This window comes from Triticum dicoccoides, chromosome 5B, assembly GCF_002162155.2.
Source record: "Triticum dicoccoides isolate Atlit2015 ecotype Zavitan chromosome 5B, WEW_v2.0, whole genome shotgun sequence".
In the NCBI taxonomy this organism is placed as follows: Eukaryota; Viridiplantae; Streptophyta; class Magnoliopsida; order Poales; family Poaceae; genus Triticum; species Triticum dicoccoides.
In genome coordinates, this window is record NC_041389.1 from 587,604,092 (window position 1) to 587,620,797 (window position 16,706).

Below are 16,706 nucleotides of genomic sequence, written 5' to 3' on the forward strand. Positions count from 1 at the left end.
TAAACACCTCACTCAAAAAAATACCCAAGAGTATACTTTTTTTTCTGCCTCAGAAACACACCACAGATAACACTCGAGAAAATACGCAAGAGTGTATTTTTTTTCTGCCTCAGAAACACACCATAGATAACACATTTTCTGCCTCAGAAACACACCACAGATAACATTCAAGAAAGTACCCAAGAGTGTACTTTTTTTCTGCCTCAGAAACACACCATAGATAACACTCAAGAAAATACCCAAGAATGTCTGCATACCGTGATTAGTAAAAACTAATAAGTGATTGATTCTCATTGATTTGGACTATTTATTACAAACATTCCTTGGATCACACATCTTGTAGAAGCATCAATATTGTACTGCTTTCGCCTCATTTTATACACTCTCTTCGTTTCTAAATGTAGGGTGTATAGTTTTTGGCATGGAATTAAAGAACGTGTGTAGAGGGAAAATTTCACAAGTTTTGAATGGGTTACACCTGACTAATTGACATGAGAAAATAGAGGAGCTTGCATGATAGAAGGAAATGTAATCAAATCCCTAAAAAAATTATCCAAATGAGTGGTGCAACGCAATACACCTTATATTTAGGATTTTTTTCCCTCAAATATCTATACACCTCATATTAAGGAACGGAGGAAGTATAAAGCAACGATCAACAGCATCCAGTACAAACACATGCTTCTAAAACACAAGAAGTGAAGCCACATATGACGAACCATGAGCTCCAAGGCGGCGCCTTCAGAAAGGGGATAACACAGGAGCGCCGCTGCCGCCCGATCCGAAGATCAGGGTTTCCCATGTGATTAGTAAAAACTAGTAAGTGATTGATTCTCATAGATTTGGACTATTTATTATAAACAATCCTTGGAGCACACATCTTATAGAAGTATCAATATTGTACTGCTTTCGTCCCATTTTATATATAAAGCAACGATCAACAACACCCAATACAGACGCACGCTCTCAAAATACAAGAAGTGAAGCCGCATATGACGAACCATGGACTTCAAGGTGACGCCTTCAGAAAGGGTGCCGTCGCCCGATCCGAAGATCAAGTTTTCCGTGAAGCAACACGACAGACAATGAGAGCCGCGGCAACGTCTTCAAAAAGGGAACAAGCTTCGCCGTCATCGGTCCGTTTGAAGATGGAGCAGATTTTCACGCCGGCCACCACTCACCGCCACCTGACGCCACACCCCGGCTACCACGCCGCCCACATGGTCGTGACAACTATCCAAGCCACGGGCTCTGCCCATGAGCACCGCGGAACCACCACCAGGGGCGCCGGCCCGACATTCAAGACCTTGACACCACCTCACCCGAGACCCGCCGCTACCCCAACCAAAGATACGAGCAGAAAGGACCCGCCTTGCGCACCCCTGGGCGGCCCCCAGTGCGGAGACCCAATAGGCCGGCGAAAATTGGCCTCCACCGACCTGTCCTACGGCGCCGGGTGCAAGACAAGCTCGGCCCTACCGCTGGGCGTGAGATGAGCATGGTCCTGCTACCGGGCGCGAGACAAGGTTAGTCCTACTGCTGGACACGAGGCAAGCTCGGTCCTGCCGTTGGGCATGAGACGAGCATGGTCCTGCTGCCAGGTGCGAGACATGGTTAGTCCTATTGTTGGGCGTGAGGCAAGCTCGGTCCTACAGCCGGGGTGCGAGACGAGTCATGGACCGCGGCTGGGTGAGGGCCAACCCATCAACGAAGATAGAGCCGGACGCCGAGGTGAGGTAGCGAAGGTCGAACCGACCACCTACGAACGAGCCGACGCCAGAAATCCAGCCGCCGCCGCAGCCGAGCTGTCGTGATGCCGGCGCGGCGAAAGGAAGCAGCCCCACGCAGAGGACCGAGCATCTCGTCGCCGTCGCCCACGACCAGAGCAACAACCACGCCAGGCCGATGCCCCAACCCGCGCCGCCAGACGGAAAAAATTCCGAAGATCCGATCGTCATGCTCGCTCCGCCACCACCGCCACCATGGCGCCGCTGCCCACTGGCAAAGGTAAGAACATGCCATGAACCAAGCCGCACGCTGCCCGCGCCGCACGACGAACCGTCGGCGTCATATCCGGCTGGAACTGGTTGTGGCCATTCCGCGCGCCACCATCCAGGCCTCCAGCATGTCACCACCGGCCCATCCCCAACGAGACCCGCCGACGAGGCACCACACACCGTCCACGGCCGCCGGAGCGCCCAGATCTGGAGGAGTCCAGACCAGGTCGGCACCACCTCCACGAACGCGAGCGCGCCCGCACCACGATGCCCACCACACCACCGTTGAGCACCCGTGCCCCGCCGCCTGCGTCCACCGTGCGCCGCCACGCCCTCGCCAGCGTGATGCCACCACTCGACGCCGCCGCCCACGCCGTTGGGCTTCGCCCGTCAGCGCAACCAGGTGGCGGCGAGGAGGAGGGGACCCAAGGCGAATCCACGTGCAAGGTTTTTTTTTTTCCAGCTTACATGTACCAGGCCAGAATATCGAAATCACTAATTAAGGAGTATTCCTTGCGGACATCACTCCAACTTGCGCCACTTGTCGCAACCTGGGAGTTTTCCCTTTTTTCATAGATCTGTTTATTCAAAACGTTTTATCTCTTAAACCGTGCGTCCAAATCTCGAACCGCTTTCGTCGTTGGATTCCTCGCGTCGAGATCTTCAAAACTAGACTCCATGTTGATAGGTTTTGACGAATGTTTTTTTCACGAAAAAAACAGACAAAAAAACCGAACCGGAAGCACGGGTTTTTTCCCTTTCCGAAAGAGGCACGCCCGTGCCTCTGACGAAATCACAACCATGCCTCTCGCGGAAGCAAAACCGTGCCTCTCGCGAAAGAAAAAAAATAGAAAATGCGTTTTTTTTTCCGTTTCCAAGGAGGCACGGCCGTGACTCTTGCGAAAGCACAACCGTGCCTCTCGCAGAAGCAAAACGTGCCTCTCGCGAAAGAAAAAAAAACAAAAAACACATTTTTTTTTCGTTTCCAAGAGGCACGGTCGTGCCTCTCGTGAAAACAAAACCGTGACTCTCGCGAAAAAAATGCGTTTTTTGCGCAAAATTTTTTTTTGATTTTTTTTTTGTCGAAAAGCTAGGGAAGACCAGTGAAAAACCAAAACGTAAAAAAAACTCCGAAAAAAAAGCCATTTAAAAAGCCAAAAACGCGTGCGGAAAAATTAAAAAACAAAAACCGAAAGAAGTGCCCAAAGCACGACACATGACGAATGGCTAAGAGCGCGTCAAGTGATGCTGATTGTTGCGAGGCTCCAGAAGGAGCGCTCGTTAATTAGTTGCTCTCCCAGAATGTACAGCGCTGCCTCCACTCAGCCCAAGGTATTTGCCCCAACTTCCCTTTTTTCTCGATTCGCTAGAAACGTACTGGAGTAGGTGTCTTCGGTAGCTTCAGATGTGTTCGTCGCCGCTCGCGTAACGCGTTGACGAGCCGAAACCGCCGCGCCGCCGCCCGCCGCTCTACGCTGCACGTACACCTCGCCCGCTCTAGCGATCAGCCTCGACCTGCCCTGCGCACGCCGGCCGGCCGGCCTGCCATCCCCAAGGAAGAAGCCGTACTAATCAATTGTTCAATCAAGGTAGGCCTATGTTTAGCTCTCTCTTTTTCTTTCTAATTTCCCCATTATTATTTTATTCTGATTTCCATGTCAAGAAGGTAGTGGATTGTATCAAATATCCATGTGTATAAATTACAATATACAAATTGGTAATTAGGTTGATTGAATCTAGGCTCCCCTAATAATTCCATATGAATAGGTTTGAGCACCTGGGAGTAAAATGAAATCAGTAGTAGTATTCTGCCTTCACGGTCTCAATTTATTTAACGTTAAGTATTTGGCATTGACAGGAAAGCTAATGGAGAGATGTTTATCTGTCAATGTTTATATGCTCTCTATATTCAAACATGTTTCATCTTCCTGCAGCTTGAAGGCTAGAAATCAAGGACGTACCAAGAAAAAGGAATGACATAGTCAAGTTATCGTGCCTTAACTGGTTAGTTTACTTTTACTTTCGCAATGAACTTATTATAATTAATTAATTATGTGTGTGATGACATTATCTCATAAGGAAGTGCGTGATTTTGCTTCTAACACACTATATGTATGCTTGTGTTCTTTATTATTATTTATCCATTAGTTCGATAGACGTTTCTGGAAAAAAATACGTATATATCATTGCTCCCTCTCATTTTTCATCTTGGCTCCGTCCCTGAAGGGACCTAAGGTCTGGCACCTAGGGTTTCCCCTTCCGTCGCTCGTCATCTATCCTAAGACTCATTTGTTAATAATGTTGAGAATCTCCCCCAAAGAAAACCCTAAAAAAGTAATGAGTAATAAGTAACATGATATACCATTGAAAACTCCTTATAAAACTCGGTGGAGAAAATATAATGAGAAAACGATATGGTATAACTAATATTGCCTCATCAAAAACCTTTCATAAGAAACCCGATTGGAAAACCCATGAAGGAAGAGTACAATATTTATATCTGATGATAACTAAAGGTATCTCTAACACTGACCCTCAAACCATCCGCATCCGTTTGGATCGCGTGATCCGGATGTGTTTTGCTATCCAATCCAACATTGTCCCGCATCCGTTTGCGGACCGGTCCGGACAAAGCAAACCAGGTGGATTTGCGGGTGTCCGGACCGCTGCCACGCACGCATGCGACACCTCGGACCTGCCCAAAATCCTCTCATGTGCTTTCTCTTCGACGGATATGTCGTTTCCCGTGCCACATTCTTGCTGGCACAGAGCCGCAATAGCCGGTGTTGATGCCACGCGATGTGACTGGACGGGAGGGCGGCGTTGACCAACGCGACCAGACGGTCGTCGCTGCTAAATGCGGATGTGTCCTCCCGAGAAACCAACTCCGGCCGTTATTTTTCACAAGCGAACGACCATAACTGGAAACCTTTGAAAATTCAGGTCCACAACCAGATCGAATGAAGCACACGAGGGTCGAGGGGCTCCTTTGATTCGTAGGGTTTCTAAACCTAAGAGTGAGCAAAATGCAGGAGTATCTTGTCTTTATTTTCTTGAAATAACACTAGAGAGTCTTTTTTTTTGCGATTGAACACCGGAGAGTCTTTAATGCACGGCAGGAAAAACTAAGGAAATGCAACAAGAGTTTGAGTTGATGAAATTGCAGAAAAATATTATTAAGTTTTGCATTTACCGATGCATCATTTTGTCATCTTGGAAACCAGCTGATCTCTCCTCGTTGAACATTTACACAACGAGGAAGGAATCCGTCTTCTATACATCTTTTGTACTAATTCTCAATCCACTTAATTTTTGGAATTCTTAATCCACTTTGCGAAGTGCAATTTGGTGCCTTCAACTTCAGACCAATGATAGTGACAACTGTGCCAATTATGGTTGGTGTTCTAGGCAAATCCAACTCTCTCTCTCGTTGTTCCTTCAGAAGTGAATGATTCTTAATCTGCTGCGAATCCCAGTTTGGTTGGTGTCTTCACCCCAACAGATAAATGTCAGCAACAACTCTACCCCAAGTACAATAATGAACCAATGCTTGGCTTTCCTGGTAATGCAGAGCTCAGTTATTCAAAAACGAGTGGTTCCACGATACAATGGCCAAGACAACGAAAAGTAAAATGGTACAACACACATGACAATGTGCCTGACAAGGAAAAAGACATCACAAGGCAGCACGGCATGAAAATCATCAGCTGAGCAAATCAGCAACTATTTTCTTCCGCGAAGAAAAGATCAACACCTATTATGTTCATCTTCACATGTTATCTCTCTTGTGAGGCAATATTATATATTTCACACCACCATCAAGAAAAGCGGGTGAAAACCTATGGCCTAAGTAAACCCATTTGTCATCTAGGGGTGAATTAACGAGCTGCTCGACTCGTTAAGCTCGTGCTCGTTAAGGCTCGACTTATTAAGCTTGTTAAGATTAACAAGCAGAAAACCCTGCTCGGCTCGGTTCGCTTGAAACTTGTGAGCGCTCGCTAACATATTTTGATGTGTTACTATCTACAAGATGAGTGTGTAGATGTGGTTTTTAAGAAGGAAGATGGTGACTACAAAAAAAATGCACTAGTTTGTTGCCTCCTATGTAGATTAGATTGAATATATGGGCTGAGGTGCTACGAAAATTTTGTCACGTAAAATGAAAATATGTGTTGTGTTATTACTAACGAGCTTAACGAGCTGAACTATTGAGCGCTCATCAAGCTCACGAGCTACGAGCTTTTGGTTCAGCTTCATTTTTTTCGAGTCAAATGAGATTTATATTGATTAAATCATGGAGTTACACTCATTTTGACAGAGATTACATAAGTCATCAGGACCAGAGCCCAACTATACGGCAGTGTGGCGAGAGGTGCGGCCATATTGTGTCATGTAGTGCACATCTCCGTTGCCTCCACGTTTGACATGCATGATTTGATGTTCACGTCCTTAATTCAGACCCCTCTTCGTATCCTCTACAAGTGTTGCCACCGGTGATCAATTAAGTCCACCCTCGTGGAGAAAATGCACAGCTTGCATACTATCAGTCTCAATAATTAGCGGATTGTCAGACCAATCCATAGCAAGACTAACCCCCTCCTTACACGTTGCCATCTCCGCCTCCAACACAGACGAACATGATAGAAAGAATCTGCTGGTCCAGCCCTATTTGAAAGAGATAATATCATTACCAATGTAACCTTTCGGCAACACTATACAAGAAAAACACTATACAAGAAAACACTTTCATAGAAAAGTATATTGTACGGTGCATTATGGGCAGTACTCTGCGCCGGCGCGCCGGCCTAAATTTGGGCCGGTCGGCCCGCGGCCGTCCGATAAGCCTGCTAACGACTGTTTGATTAGAGCCTAATCTTCGTCCTCGTTCACCTCTCACCCACAGAGAAACAACATAAAAAGTCAACCAACACCGCGGTGGCCCTGGCACATCTCGCGTGAGGAAAAAAAGGTCCACCTTGCTCACCGCCGGCGACGTCCCTGTTGACGGGCCCCATTGGTCGTCGAGCTCCTATGAAGATGTCACCCGGGGCCGCCGGGGCCGGTGGCAGCAAACATTGTGCCCGGTTGTAGCAAACGAGGATGCCGGTTCCAGCAAAAATCTCGCCAAAAATCCAAAAAATCTTGTGGCTGCCGGAGAGATGTCATGGCTGTTGGTGAGATGTCGTGGACGGTTGCAGCAGAACGCCATGCACGAAGTAGCACTGCTGATTGTTGGTTCCAACAACCACCAGCTCGCCACCGTTGCCATTGTAGCTTCAATGGGCCCCCACCATCGCCATTGCAGCTCTTTAGTGTCACCACGTTGCCATTGCTGCTCTCCAGCACATCGTACTCGCCGTGGTCACCGTTGGCAGCATCCCGCGTGCATGGTTCCAGCTAGCCGCGATGGCCATTGTAACAAAAATCCAGCAAGCCGTGGCCGTTGCAGCATCCCGCGTGCACGGTTCTAGCTGGCTGTGGTGACCGTTGTAACAAAATCCAGTAAGCCGTGGTCACCGCAGTGACTGTTGCAGCATCCCATGTGCACGTTTTGAGCTAGCCGCGATCACCGTTGTAGCGCCAAAATTGGCTGGTTCCAGCACAACTCTTGCCGCGTCGTCGACCGTCGCGTGCATGTCGCATCTCTTGTTGACACTGATTGTAGCACCACAGTTCGCTGGTACCAGCAAAAATGACTGCTGGTTCCAGCATTTTAGCCGCATCGTCACACGTCGCCCCCCTCCTTGTAGCTTTTTTTGCCACCGGTTGCAGCACGCTCGCCGCCAGTTCCAGCTCCTTAGTTGCCGGTTGCAACATGCCATGCAGTCGCGCCCCTCCTCCCATATACTGGTCGCCATCTAGCACGGCCCACGTCAGAGCACACAGCGACCGCGACAGAGGAAGACAACATGCTATGTGGTGGAGCACGGCAGGCGGCATGCCGTTCCCGTGTCCGATATGTGCCGTTGACGTAACTCATCGCCCCAGAGGCCATCCTGCAGTTCGGGCGTCGAAGACCTTGCCTGCCGGCAACGGTGGCCTTTGTGGCACATAGGGAAACACGGGGGTGGTGCGGCTCCATTGTCGGTGAGCTACTGCGTGTTGGTGGATTGATGGCGGAGAGGGAGGGCTACTAGCGAGAGGAGGGAGGGAAGTGAGTGGACCAGGCATTCGAGAGGGAGGATAAGGCTGAATAAAAGCGGTGCAGTGGGCGCGTGACAGCAGATGGCATGCGGCCTACACTCCTCAATCCCCGGCCCGCGTCCGACCGACTGAGTTTTCAGCCAGCACGCCGGCCACAAACATTTTCCTATCACAATATTGATTATATGAAGAAAAAACTCTCATGGATCTCCTTGTTTACACATGAATAAAAAAATCCGATGCGGAAATACAACAAAACGTCTATTGGTTTGATCGATGTTCTGTAGTTTCTACTGGAGAACACGGTACCATATCCAAATATATTTTGTACAATGTCATAAAATTAAGCTTGCTTTTAAAATACAAGTTTAGCAACCAATTTTTCAAAATTGAAAATACATACTAGATGAACGTAAATCAACTTATTTGGCCTTATGATTTTGAATAAAAAAATACTATAGATTGATCCTCTACGGGACACCCTCAACCAACAGGCCTAAAATAGACCCTCGGTAGAAGTGTTACCATTGACACATGAAATAAAAACTGGTGGGCCTGGAATTGGGCCTATCGAGATTTGATATTGTCATCTGATGATGATGGGCCTGGAAAAAAATATGGACTTTCCTTTCTTCTCCCAAGTCCCACCCCTTTCAAAACCTAGGTTTCCCCCTTTCTGACCCCCTTTATAACCCCCAAGCCTTGCAAAGTCCCTCGAGCCGCCACCGCCGCAACCAACCATGCTGGCCTTCATCTAAATCTCTTCTCTCATCTTCTCCGTTGAGTCGAATGCCCCTTGGAGCGGTCTGATATTCAGATCTATCAAGATTTAAATTGATTCACGGCGCTTCGTAAGCCCTACGGTATATCCGACCTATGCTAGCGCAGTTAGATCTTTGGGCCATCGTTATGATTATGTCTCGCCCTATTATTCTATAAATCCAATATGCATCATGCTTTTGTTCTTCCCAACAAAAGGACGACTGTTTCCATGTTCATAGTTTCTAAATGTTTTAGTTGTGCATAGATCCATGTGGGATATAACTAGAGGTTTTCTTGATAAGATTGATGTATCTTCTCACTTTGAGTCTATGTGTGCGCGCGTGGGGGGGGGGGTATAAATTCTTGTGAAACACACAATAATGTTGTTGGTGTTGTCATCCTCGCATTAGAAATTTGGCCATGTTGGAAGAATGATCTAATGCCCTATATATTGGAAGAAAGAACTCCACTAGGATACTAGGAAAAAATAATTTTCTATATTCATAATATTAAATTTATTTTTATTAAAATATTGCAGATTAGTATAATGCTACCTTTTCTGTTGTGATAACCATTGGTTTGCTAGTCACGCCATACCTTTCTCGTCTTAAGACAAGGATGGTAATATACACAATATGTGCATGCTTCTTGGTTTACTAAATTTTGATAATGGAATCATCGAATTTGTAAATCTCATCAAGACAAAATAATGTTCGTTTGTAAAATTCTATAAAGGATAAACATGGGGAGCACATGATGGTCTATTAGTGGATAGATTGGATAAGGTATCAAAACCGGATTTCCTGGTTAGATGAATATATAGAAATGTGCAAGTGTGCCTCGCCAAAATATTATGCATGTCGCCACTCTATATATATTCCTAGCATTCATGTATGATGTGTACTTGTGTGACCAATATTTGTATATAAATATGGGATAAATAGTGTTCTATTTTATTCACTAAAGAGCTTATATGGAAATAATATTTCTGTCTGTAACAAAAGGACTCTATAAGAGTGTTCTTGAAAATAAATAATGCAATTTGGAATAATCATTGAATAGTTGGAACAAAAATCCAAACTTGGAAAGTGTTTCATATGTAGATTCAGATCTCGAATGAAACTTGTGTGGTATTATATGCCATTATTACCATTGCAAAAAGTATTATGCTAATGTATCATATATCTTCTATTGTATTGCAGAGAGAAGTACCTGCCATATGTAAAGGTCCAATCATGGTACGTCATAAAAAACAGTATAACACTATGGGCATGGTAGATAATAAGCAAAATGTCAAGGTAAAAGAAGAGGAAGATGAAAATATTAATACGAAAGAGAAAAGGAAGCAAAATAAAGCTGAAGGTGGTAAGAAAGCAGAGGAGAAGCAAAATTCCTCGAAGAGGAAGATGAATAAGAACAAGGAGGAGAAAGAGAAGAAAACGAGAGTTGTTGATAAAAAGGATGATGAGGAGAAGGAGAGGGAGGATCGGAGGAAAAGAAAGGAAAATGAGAAGAAGATTAAGTCACATATGGAAGGAAAGGAGGAGAATAAGAATGAGAAAGAAGAACAAGGGCAGCAAGAAATTGAGAAAGAGAAAGGAGAGGAACAAAAGGAGATAAATAAGCAGAAGGGAAGGAAGAAAAATGATAAAGAGGAAGAGGATTTGAAGGAAAGGCATGAGAAGGACCAGAATGGCAAAAAAAATTGCCCTCACTTCTTTAGGGCGCTCATATCCTATTCATTTATGGAACACGTGGTAGGTTTTCTTGATTCATAACAACAAAGAAAGGGACTAACTAATTTTAGTTGTTCCATTTTTACCTACCATATTTTGCATGATTGTTGTGAAGATTATCTTTTCCATTACAGTTCACTTTTAGGAATGGTGCTCTCTAATTTGATAGAGTTAAAATTGTACATATATAATCTATTTCACCCAATAGATTCTTTGTTCAATTTGTGATTGATATGTTTGAAACATGGACTATACAATGTTTTCTGCCGTTGCGAAGTATAAAAGAGATAACATATCTGAAATATAAACTACTTCATGAAAGTTATATTTTTTTGTATTTACAAAAAAATGTAGATTGTAAATAAAAGAGACATATGTAATATTTCCGCAAAATATAATGCCAATTGAGCAGTGACTGATAGCTGGGATTGCACGATAGGAAGGCAAGGTTAAATGCCATATATGCATGTTTGGGTTGTGCTCGACGTGTTCAGCCATTTCTAATTAATTTGTATAATGACATATGTTGCAGACCATTCCAGTAGGATTCCACAAATACTTGGAAGATTGTACAGGAATGGTTTCCCTGAGAGGTCCAAGCGGGAATAAATGGCCCGTAGAGCTGGCTAAAATCTCTGGGGAGCTACGCTTTGCACGTGGATGGAAGGAGTTCCTCTCCGACAATCGCATCGGGTATGGCTACATGCTGGTATTCCGTTACGAGGGGCAGTCACAGTTCTCAGTGATCATTTTCTTGCCATCGTCCTGCGAGGATCCCTATGCGTCTCTCGCCCAGCCGCAGCGCAAGGATGTCGACGTGGCTGGAGAGGAAGAGAAAGGGCTCATGAGCACCAATGCAGATGGTACTGCCCCTCAAGAAGAAGACGCTCACACTGGCACCAGTGTAGATGGTACACCACAAAATGAAGCTTCAGAAGAAGAAGATGCTTCAGAAGATGAAGAGGCAGAGGAAGTTGAAGACGCATTATCAGAAACTGCAGAGAACGAGGAAGACGGTGAATGTCACATGTGCAGCGACGATGCATTAGAACCAGCGCAACAACAACAGGAGGATCTACGCAAGACCGACGATGGTTTTGTGGTCGGGAAGAGGGCTAGGTTTAGGAAGGTTGATGATATCATGGCAGAAGTGGACCGATCCAAGAAGTCCAAGACTGTGGAGAGGAAGAACTCTGAAGGTCCATCTGGTGATCTAGGTTCTGGGGGAGCAGCATCAAGCGATAGTTTGGCAGGTAATTAAGAAGAACCCTCTGATTGATCGATCGATTTCAAAATAATTAGTACGTGTAGTACTTTTTATGTATATATTGGTATGGGATGGCTTCATTTTGTAAAATGATTCTTATACTCTTGTTATCGAGCTAACCTTTGTCTATGTGCATATCGAACTGTAAGAAGAATCGGAGCATCGTCCACCCAAGAAGTCCAAGGCTGAGGAGATAAGGTCTGCATCTGGCGATTCACCTTCTAAGGCGGCAGCATCAAGCGACAATTTTGCAGGTAATTCAGAATAACCATTAGATGGATCAATTTCAAATTAACTATATATCGTGATGGTTAAGTGTTGTCACATGATTCATAGGCTCTTGTTATCTAGCTAACCCGTGTGCACATACATTGTAAGCAGAGTTGGACAGTCGTCCATCCAAGGAGTCCAAGGCCGAGGGTAAAAGCTTTGCTGGTCCTTTAATTGTTTGTACCAGTTCTTCTAGTTCATCATCCAAAAGAGTTCCCCTCAAAAAATCTTCGGAAGAAACAATATCAAGTGACAATTTGGCAGGTAAGGAATCAATTTCAAAATGAGTAGTACTTGTTGACACACGCGCGCGCACACACATACACATATTGGTTGAGATAGCTTAGATGTTGTGTCATCGAGCTATTTATATTCTCTGCTAGCAACATAGCACTGGTCTTATACTATAAAATAGTTTCTATCTATATGCTCTTGTCATCGAGCTAATGAACCTTACCCACATATAGTTCATACAGGTGTATTCGCACCAGAATCTGTGTGCACGGACTTAACCATGTGGCACAATTCTTTTGGTAAAAGGCTTAGTAAGCAGAATCAATTCCCAATGTTCAACAAGAGCAATGGTGAAAACCAACCTGGCAGAGGTAAATCTCTTCCTTCCTTCCTTCCTTCCTGTAAGCGCGCCCTTTTATTATATTGCTAGTACTAATTAGAACAAACTTGAAGTGAACTAGCCTGATAGTCTGCATCTTTTTATACTAGTTCTCATCAAGGTTATGAGAAGGCTGGGATTAACGTCACAGAGGCGTCCAGTAACTCAAAGGGAGAAGGAATGTGCCATGGAGAGGGCGCAGAGGTTCAAATCCGAGAGGCCCTTCGCCATCAAGGCAATGAAGCACAACGATGTCTATGCCTCGTACTTCATGGTAATTGATCAATTCAATTTCTTCTCTCGATAGTCGATACACATTCAAATCTGCATTGCTCACTGACTGATCATGTTTGACCTGCAACGGCAGATCATCCCGGACAAGTTTGTGAAAACATTCCTCCCCAAAGAGAGTAGGAAGATGACGCTGTGGGACCCGCAGGCAAAGCCGTGGAAGGTGTGGTACGAGTACACCGGCGGTGAGTGTCCTCGCGCGGCGTTCAGTGCCGGGTGGGGGGCGCTCGCCATGGAGAACAACCTGGAGAAGTGGGACGTGTGCGTGTTCGAGCTCCTGGACCAGGAATACAATATCAAGCTGCACGTCCACAAGGTCGTGATGATGATCACTCCCTGCATCCTCGCCCCAAAACCTCGCACAAACGAGCGATAATTCATTCATAGGCGTTTTGATCTAGTGTCGTTGATGAACCTTTCCATCCCGTCGTTGTTAAAACATAACATTAAGAATTATGTGTTTGTTGTTCCGGCTAATTACCGGATTAAGGAAAAGTTAGCATGTATACTTTCCTTTCTTCTCCATGTCCCAATCCCCTTCATAACCTAGGGTTTCACGTGGCTGAGTTTCCTTTATATATAACCCGGAAATCTTGCAAAATCCATCGAGCCGCTGCCTCTACAACCAACCATTTGAATCGGGTGGATCTCTTCTCTCGTCCTCTTGTCTGAATTGAAGCCCCCTTGGCGAGGTCGTCTGAACTTTAAAGATCCATTCAGATCTCAGTTGTTTCACTACGCTTGGTAAGCCTATGTTCTGTCTATCAGATCTATGCTAGCGCAATTGAATCTTTAGCCCATTTGCGCCATTATGGTTTTCAATCAACTTACGATTCTATACATAATCCATGGTGCATCTTGCTTTTCTACTGCTTCCCACCACAAGAAATGGTGCGTCCATGTTCCTAGTTCTCCGTGAACGTTTTAGTTCAGCATAGATCAACTTGTGGGATGTAATTAGAGGTTTCAGCAAGTTGACAAGACTGACTTATCCTTCTTCTGATTTTGTGGGCCTCTTAGACACTTGTTATATTCCTAATGTTGTGTTCAGTTTTATTAAAATATTGGTGATTATTGTAATGCTACCTTTTCTGCAATGATAGTCCATATGTTGCTAGCTAGTTATTAGGCCATACATTTCTTGTCTCAAGACAAGGTGCAAATTTGAATCATACATTAATATATAAAAACCGTATATGCATGTTTCATGGTTTACTGAATTTGGATAACAGAATGATCGAATTTGTAAATCTCTTCAAGAAAAAATAATGTATTTTTTGGCAAATGCTGTAAAAGGATAAAAAAGAGTATTACACCACAATGGTGGCCTGAACCTGGATAGCTCCGGTGTACCTTGCTTTCTGTCACCCATCCCCGGCGATCGATGACTTAGGAAACCTAACGCGTTCAGTCCCTGGCCGAACTCACAAAGGGTTGCTACATATAACCCAATGTCAGGTTCTTAGACACCGACAACGTGTCTCGTTTGTCCCATTCATGTTTACGACCACTATTCATACGATTTTCACTGTATCCATGTGCGAGTAGACCCCCTTGTTCCAGGGGATATGGATGAACTTTGGTATATATAGGGGATGAAATGTTAATAAGGACATGAGTTTCTCTGTTGAATGTTTGGTTTAATATCCTTCATGAATGTTGTGAAGGGGCCCCACTCAACATTTTCGCCGTAAGGTCATGAGGCATATTATTGTTGTTGTAAAGTTTAAGATGTCTAGGTAATTCAAGGTGACAATAAAATCCTCAATTTTGCGCCATTGCAATTGATAGGGGAATAACATAGAACACTTAGCGAATCCGCATCCACATGGAAACTCTTAATTACCGTAGTGAGAACCGGCGCGGGGAAACTATGGTAGTGGCGTGTGTGGTACAAGTCTACCATGAGTAGATCATACTAGCGGGTAGTGCACGGCGGCACGCCGCGCCACATGGACTAATTAGCTATTTTGGTCTTTTTTTAATATTTGATGAAGTGGTCACAAGATATTTTTTTTGGCAAAGTAGTTCATGTACATTTAGTTGGGTGATCGTGACAAAGTAGTGCATACAAGAAAACGGTTCATCTACATAAGAGATCTAAATGATACGTAGCAATATAGATTGCCTGACGGCTACATAAGAGATCTATATGATACATATCAATATAGATTGCCCGGCGTGCCACGGCACGCTAATTCTTTTGATATTTTTTAGTTGTTGAAAATCTAGTGTACCGTGCTGCTGTGTCTGTGGCGAGGTGACAGACGATTGATTATGTATCTAACAGTTGTGCACTTTTTGTTTGTTGATGAAATTTATACATTGTGCCAATGTGGAAATAAATACACTTGGGAGTACGATTAGACCTGCCGGCCGTGTTGGCTTATTCATTCTTTTTAACGTAGCATTCAGAGCTAGTTGTCGCGGTTGACTATAGCATTCAGAGTCAGTTCTTCCTTATGGGTCTTCAAGGGTATTATAATTTTCCACATACGATATACATATTGATAAGATAAACGCTCTGCTCTACTACTTAATTTGCGCTGTCCATGAATCTTGCTGATCATCATGCGCACAAATGAATGGGACATTGTTGTCAGTAATCTAACTAAACAACCAGCCACAGCAATCTAACTAAACAGCCAGCCATACGCCCAGCGGCCAGCGCGTTCTTGACAACCTGAAAAATACAAAAACACTGTCCTTTATTATATACGTCAATAATTTTTTAACTTCCAAACCAATTTCATGACGTGCAAATTTTTTAACGACTACAGAATGTAAGAATTCCGATGGATAGAGCGGATCAGCATCAGCAAGATAATCAATTGACATAATATCACAGCTAACAATTATCTTGGAACAACCAGACATATACGGTTATAAAGAGATCCACTAATATCATCAAGCATTTTATTAGTTCTGACGGTTAGCATAAATGAAGAAAAACGGATCACGTGCTATTAATAGTAGCAGATATGTTATATCTTTAGTGGGCAAAATCACTAAATTTTTAGAATGCGCAGCCATGAAGTAGAAGCTTTGATCGGAGCTGAAATTCGGTTTTGCCAACTGTAAGTGCAGATATTGCTGTTGACGATGTCCTGTACCCACTGAGCAAATTCAGATAGTTTCGTACAGTGCATGGCATCCATTGCATTTAGATCAATTAAAGGAAGGGAAAAAAGTCATGGCGTAAAACCGTAAACTAATGCACACAAGCATCTCATTGTACTATCATAATATGTAATTCTCAGCTAGAATTGACATTACATGGCCAAACTTTTTCAGATTGTGACATCATTTTTTTCATGTACCCAAGACTGAAAACTGAAAAGGAACTTTCAAAAAGCTACTTACAGCAATAACTTTGTTCTCTGAAATGCTGGTTAGTACTAAAAACAAGAAGGCATCGTTGTCATTGTTTGTCTAGAACAGCAGTACATAGGAGCTTATCAATCTGAAGCTTGTATGCTGAACTCACCGATTGCAAGGAAGAGGGAGAAGCTGATGGAGGCAGGGCTACAGGAAACTGGTGTTGCGCGACACAGACAGGGAGAATAATGATACGCACGGGTCTTGGACAGTGGACATCTTTGCAGCAGGAGCCGGGTGTTTGGCTG

The 16,706-nt window shown here is 44.3% G+C and overlaps 1 protein-coding gene across 2 annotated transcripts; it reads left to right on the forward strand.

Moving 5' to 3' along the window:
- The first annotated feature begins 3,276 nt into the window (after positions 1-3,276).
- On the forward strand, positions 3,277-13,688 carry LOC119311810 (midasin-like). 2 transcript variants are annotated; one of them, XM_037587515.1, is made up of 9 exons: positions 3,277-3,586; positions 3,932-4,001; positions 10,106-10,660; positions 11,172-11,892; positions 12,056-12,160; positions 12,288-12,440; positions 12,653-12,781; positions 12,900-13,063; positions 13,157-13,688. In XM_037587515.1, exons 3-9 carry the CDS (start codon positions 10,139-10,141, stop codon positions 13,454-13,456), a joined length of 2,094 nt encoding a protein of 697 aa, XP_037443412.1. In that variant the 5' UTR covers positions 3,277-3,586; positions 3,932-4,001; positions 10,106-10,138; the 3' UTR covers positions 13,457-13,688. The 2 variants fall into 2 exon arrangements, with proteins under 2 accessions (XP_037443412.1, XP_037443411.1); XM_037587514.1 differs by having other exon boundaries at positions 3,282-3,586; positions 12,644-12,781.
- Positions 13,689-16,706: the final 3,018 nt, after the last annotated feature.

Coding starts and splice junctions, on each gene's coding strand:
- LOC119311810 (XM_037587514.1), top strand. CDS start 10,139: ATGGTACGTCATAAAAAACAGTATAACACTATGGGCATGGTAGATAAT. Junction 11,893..12,055: donor ATCAAGCGATAGTTTGGCAG/GTAATTAAGAAG, acceptor TCGAACTGTAAG/AAGAATCGGAGCATCGTCCA. Junction 12,441..12,643: donor ATCAAGTGACAATTTGGCAG/GTAAGGAATCAA, acceptor ACCCACATATAG/TTCATACAGGTGTATTCGCA.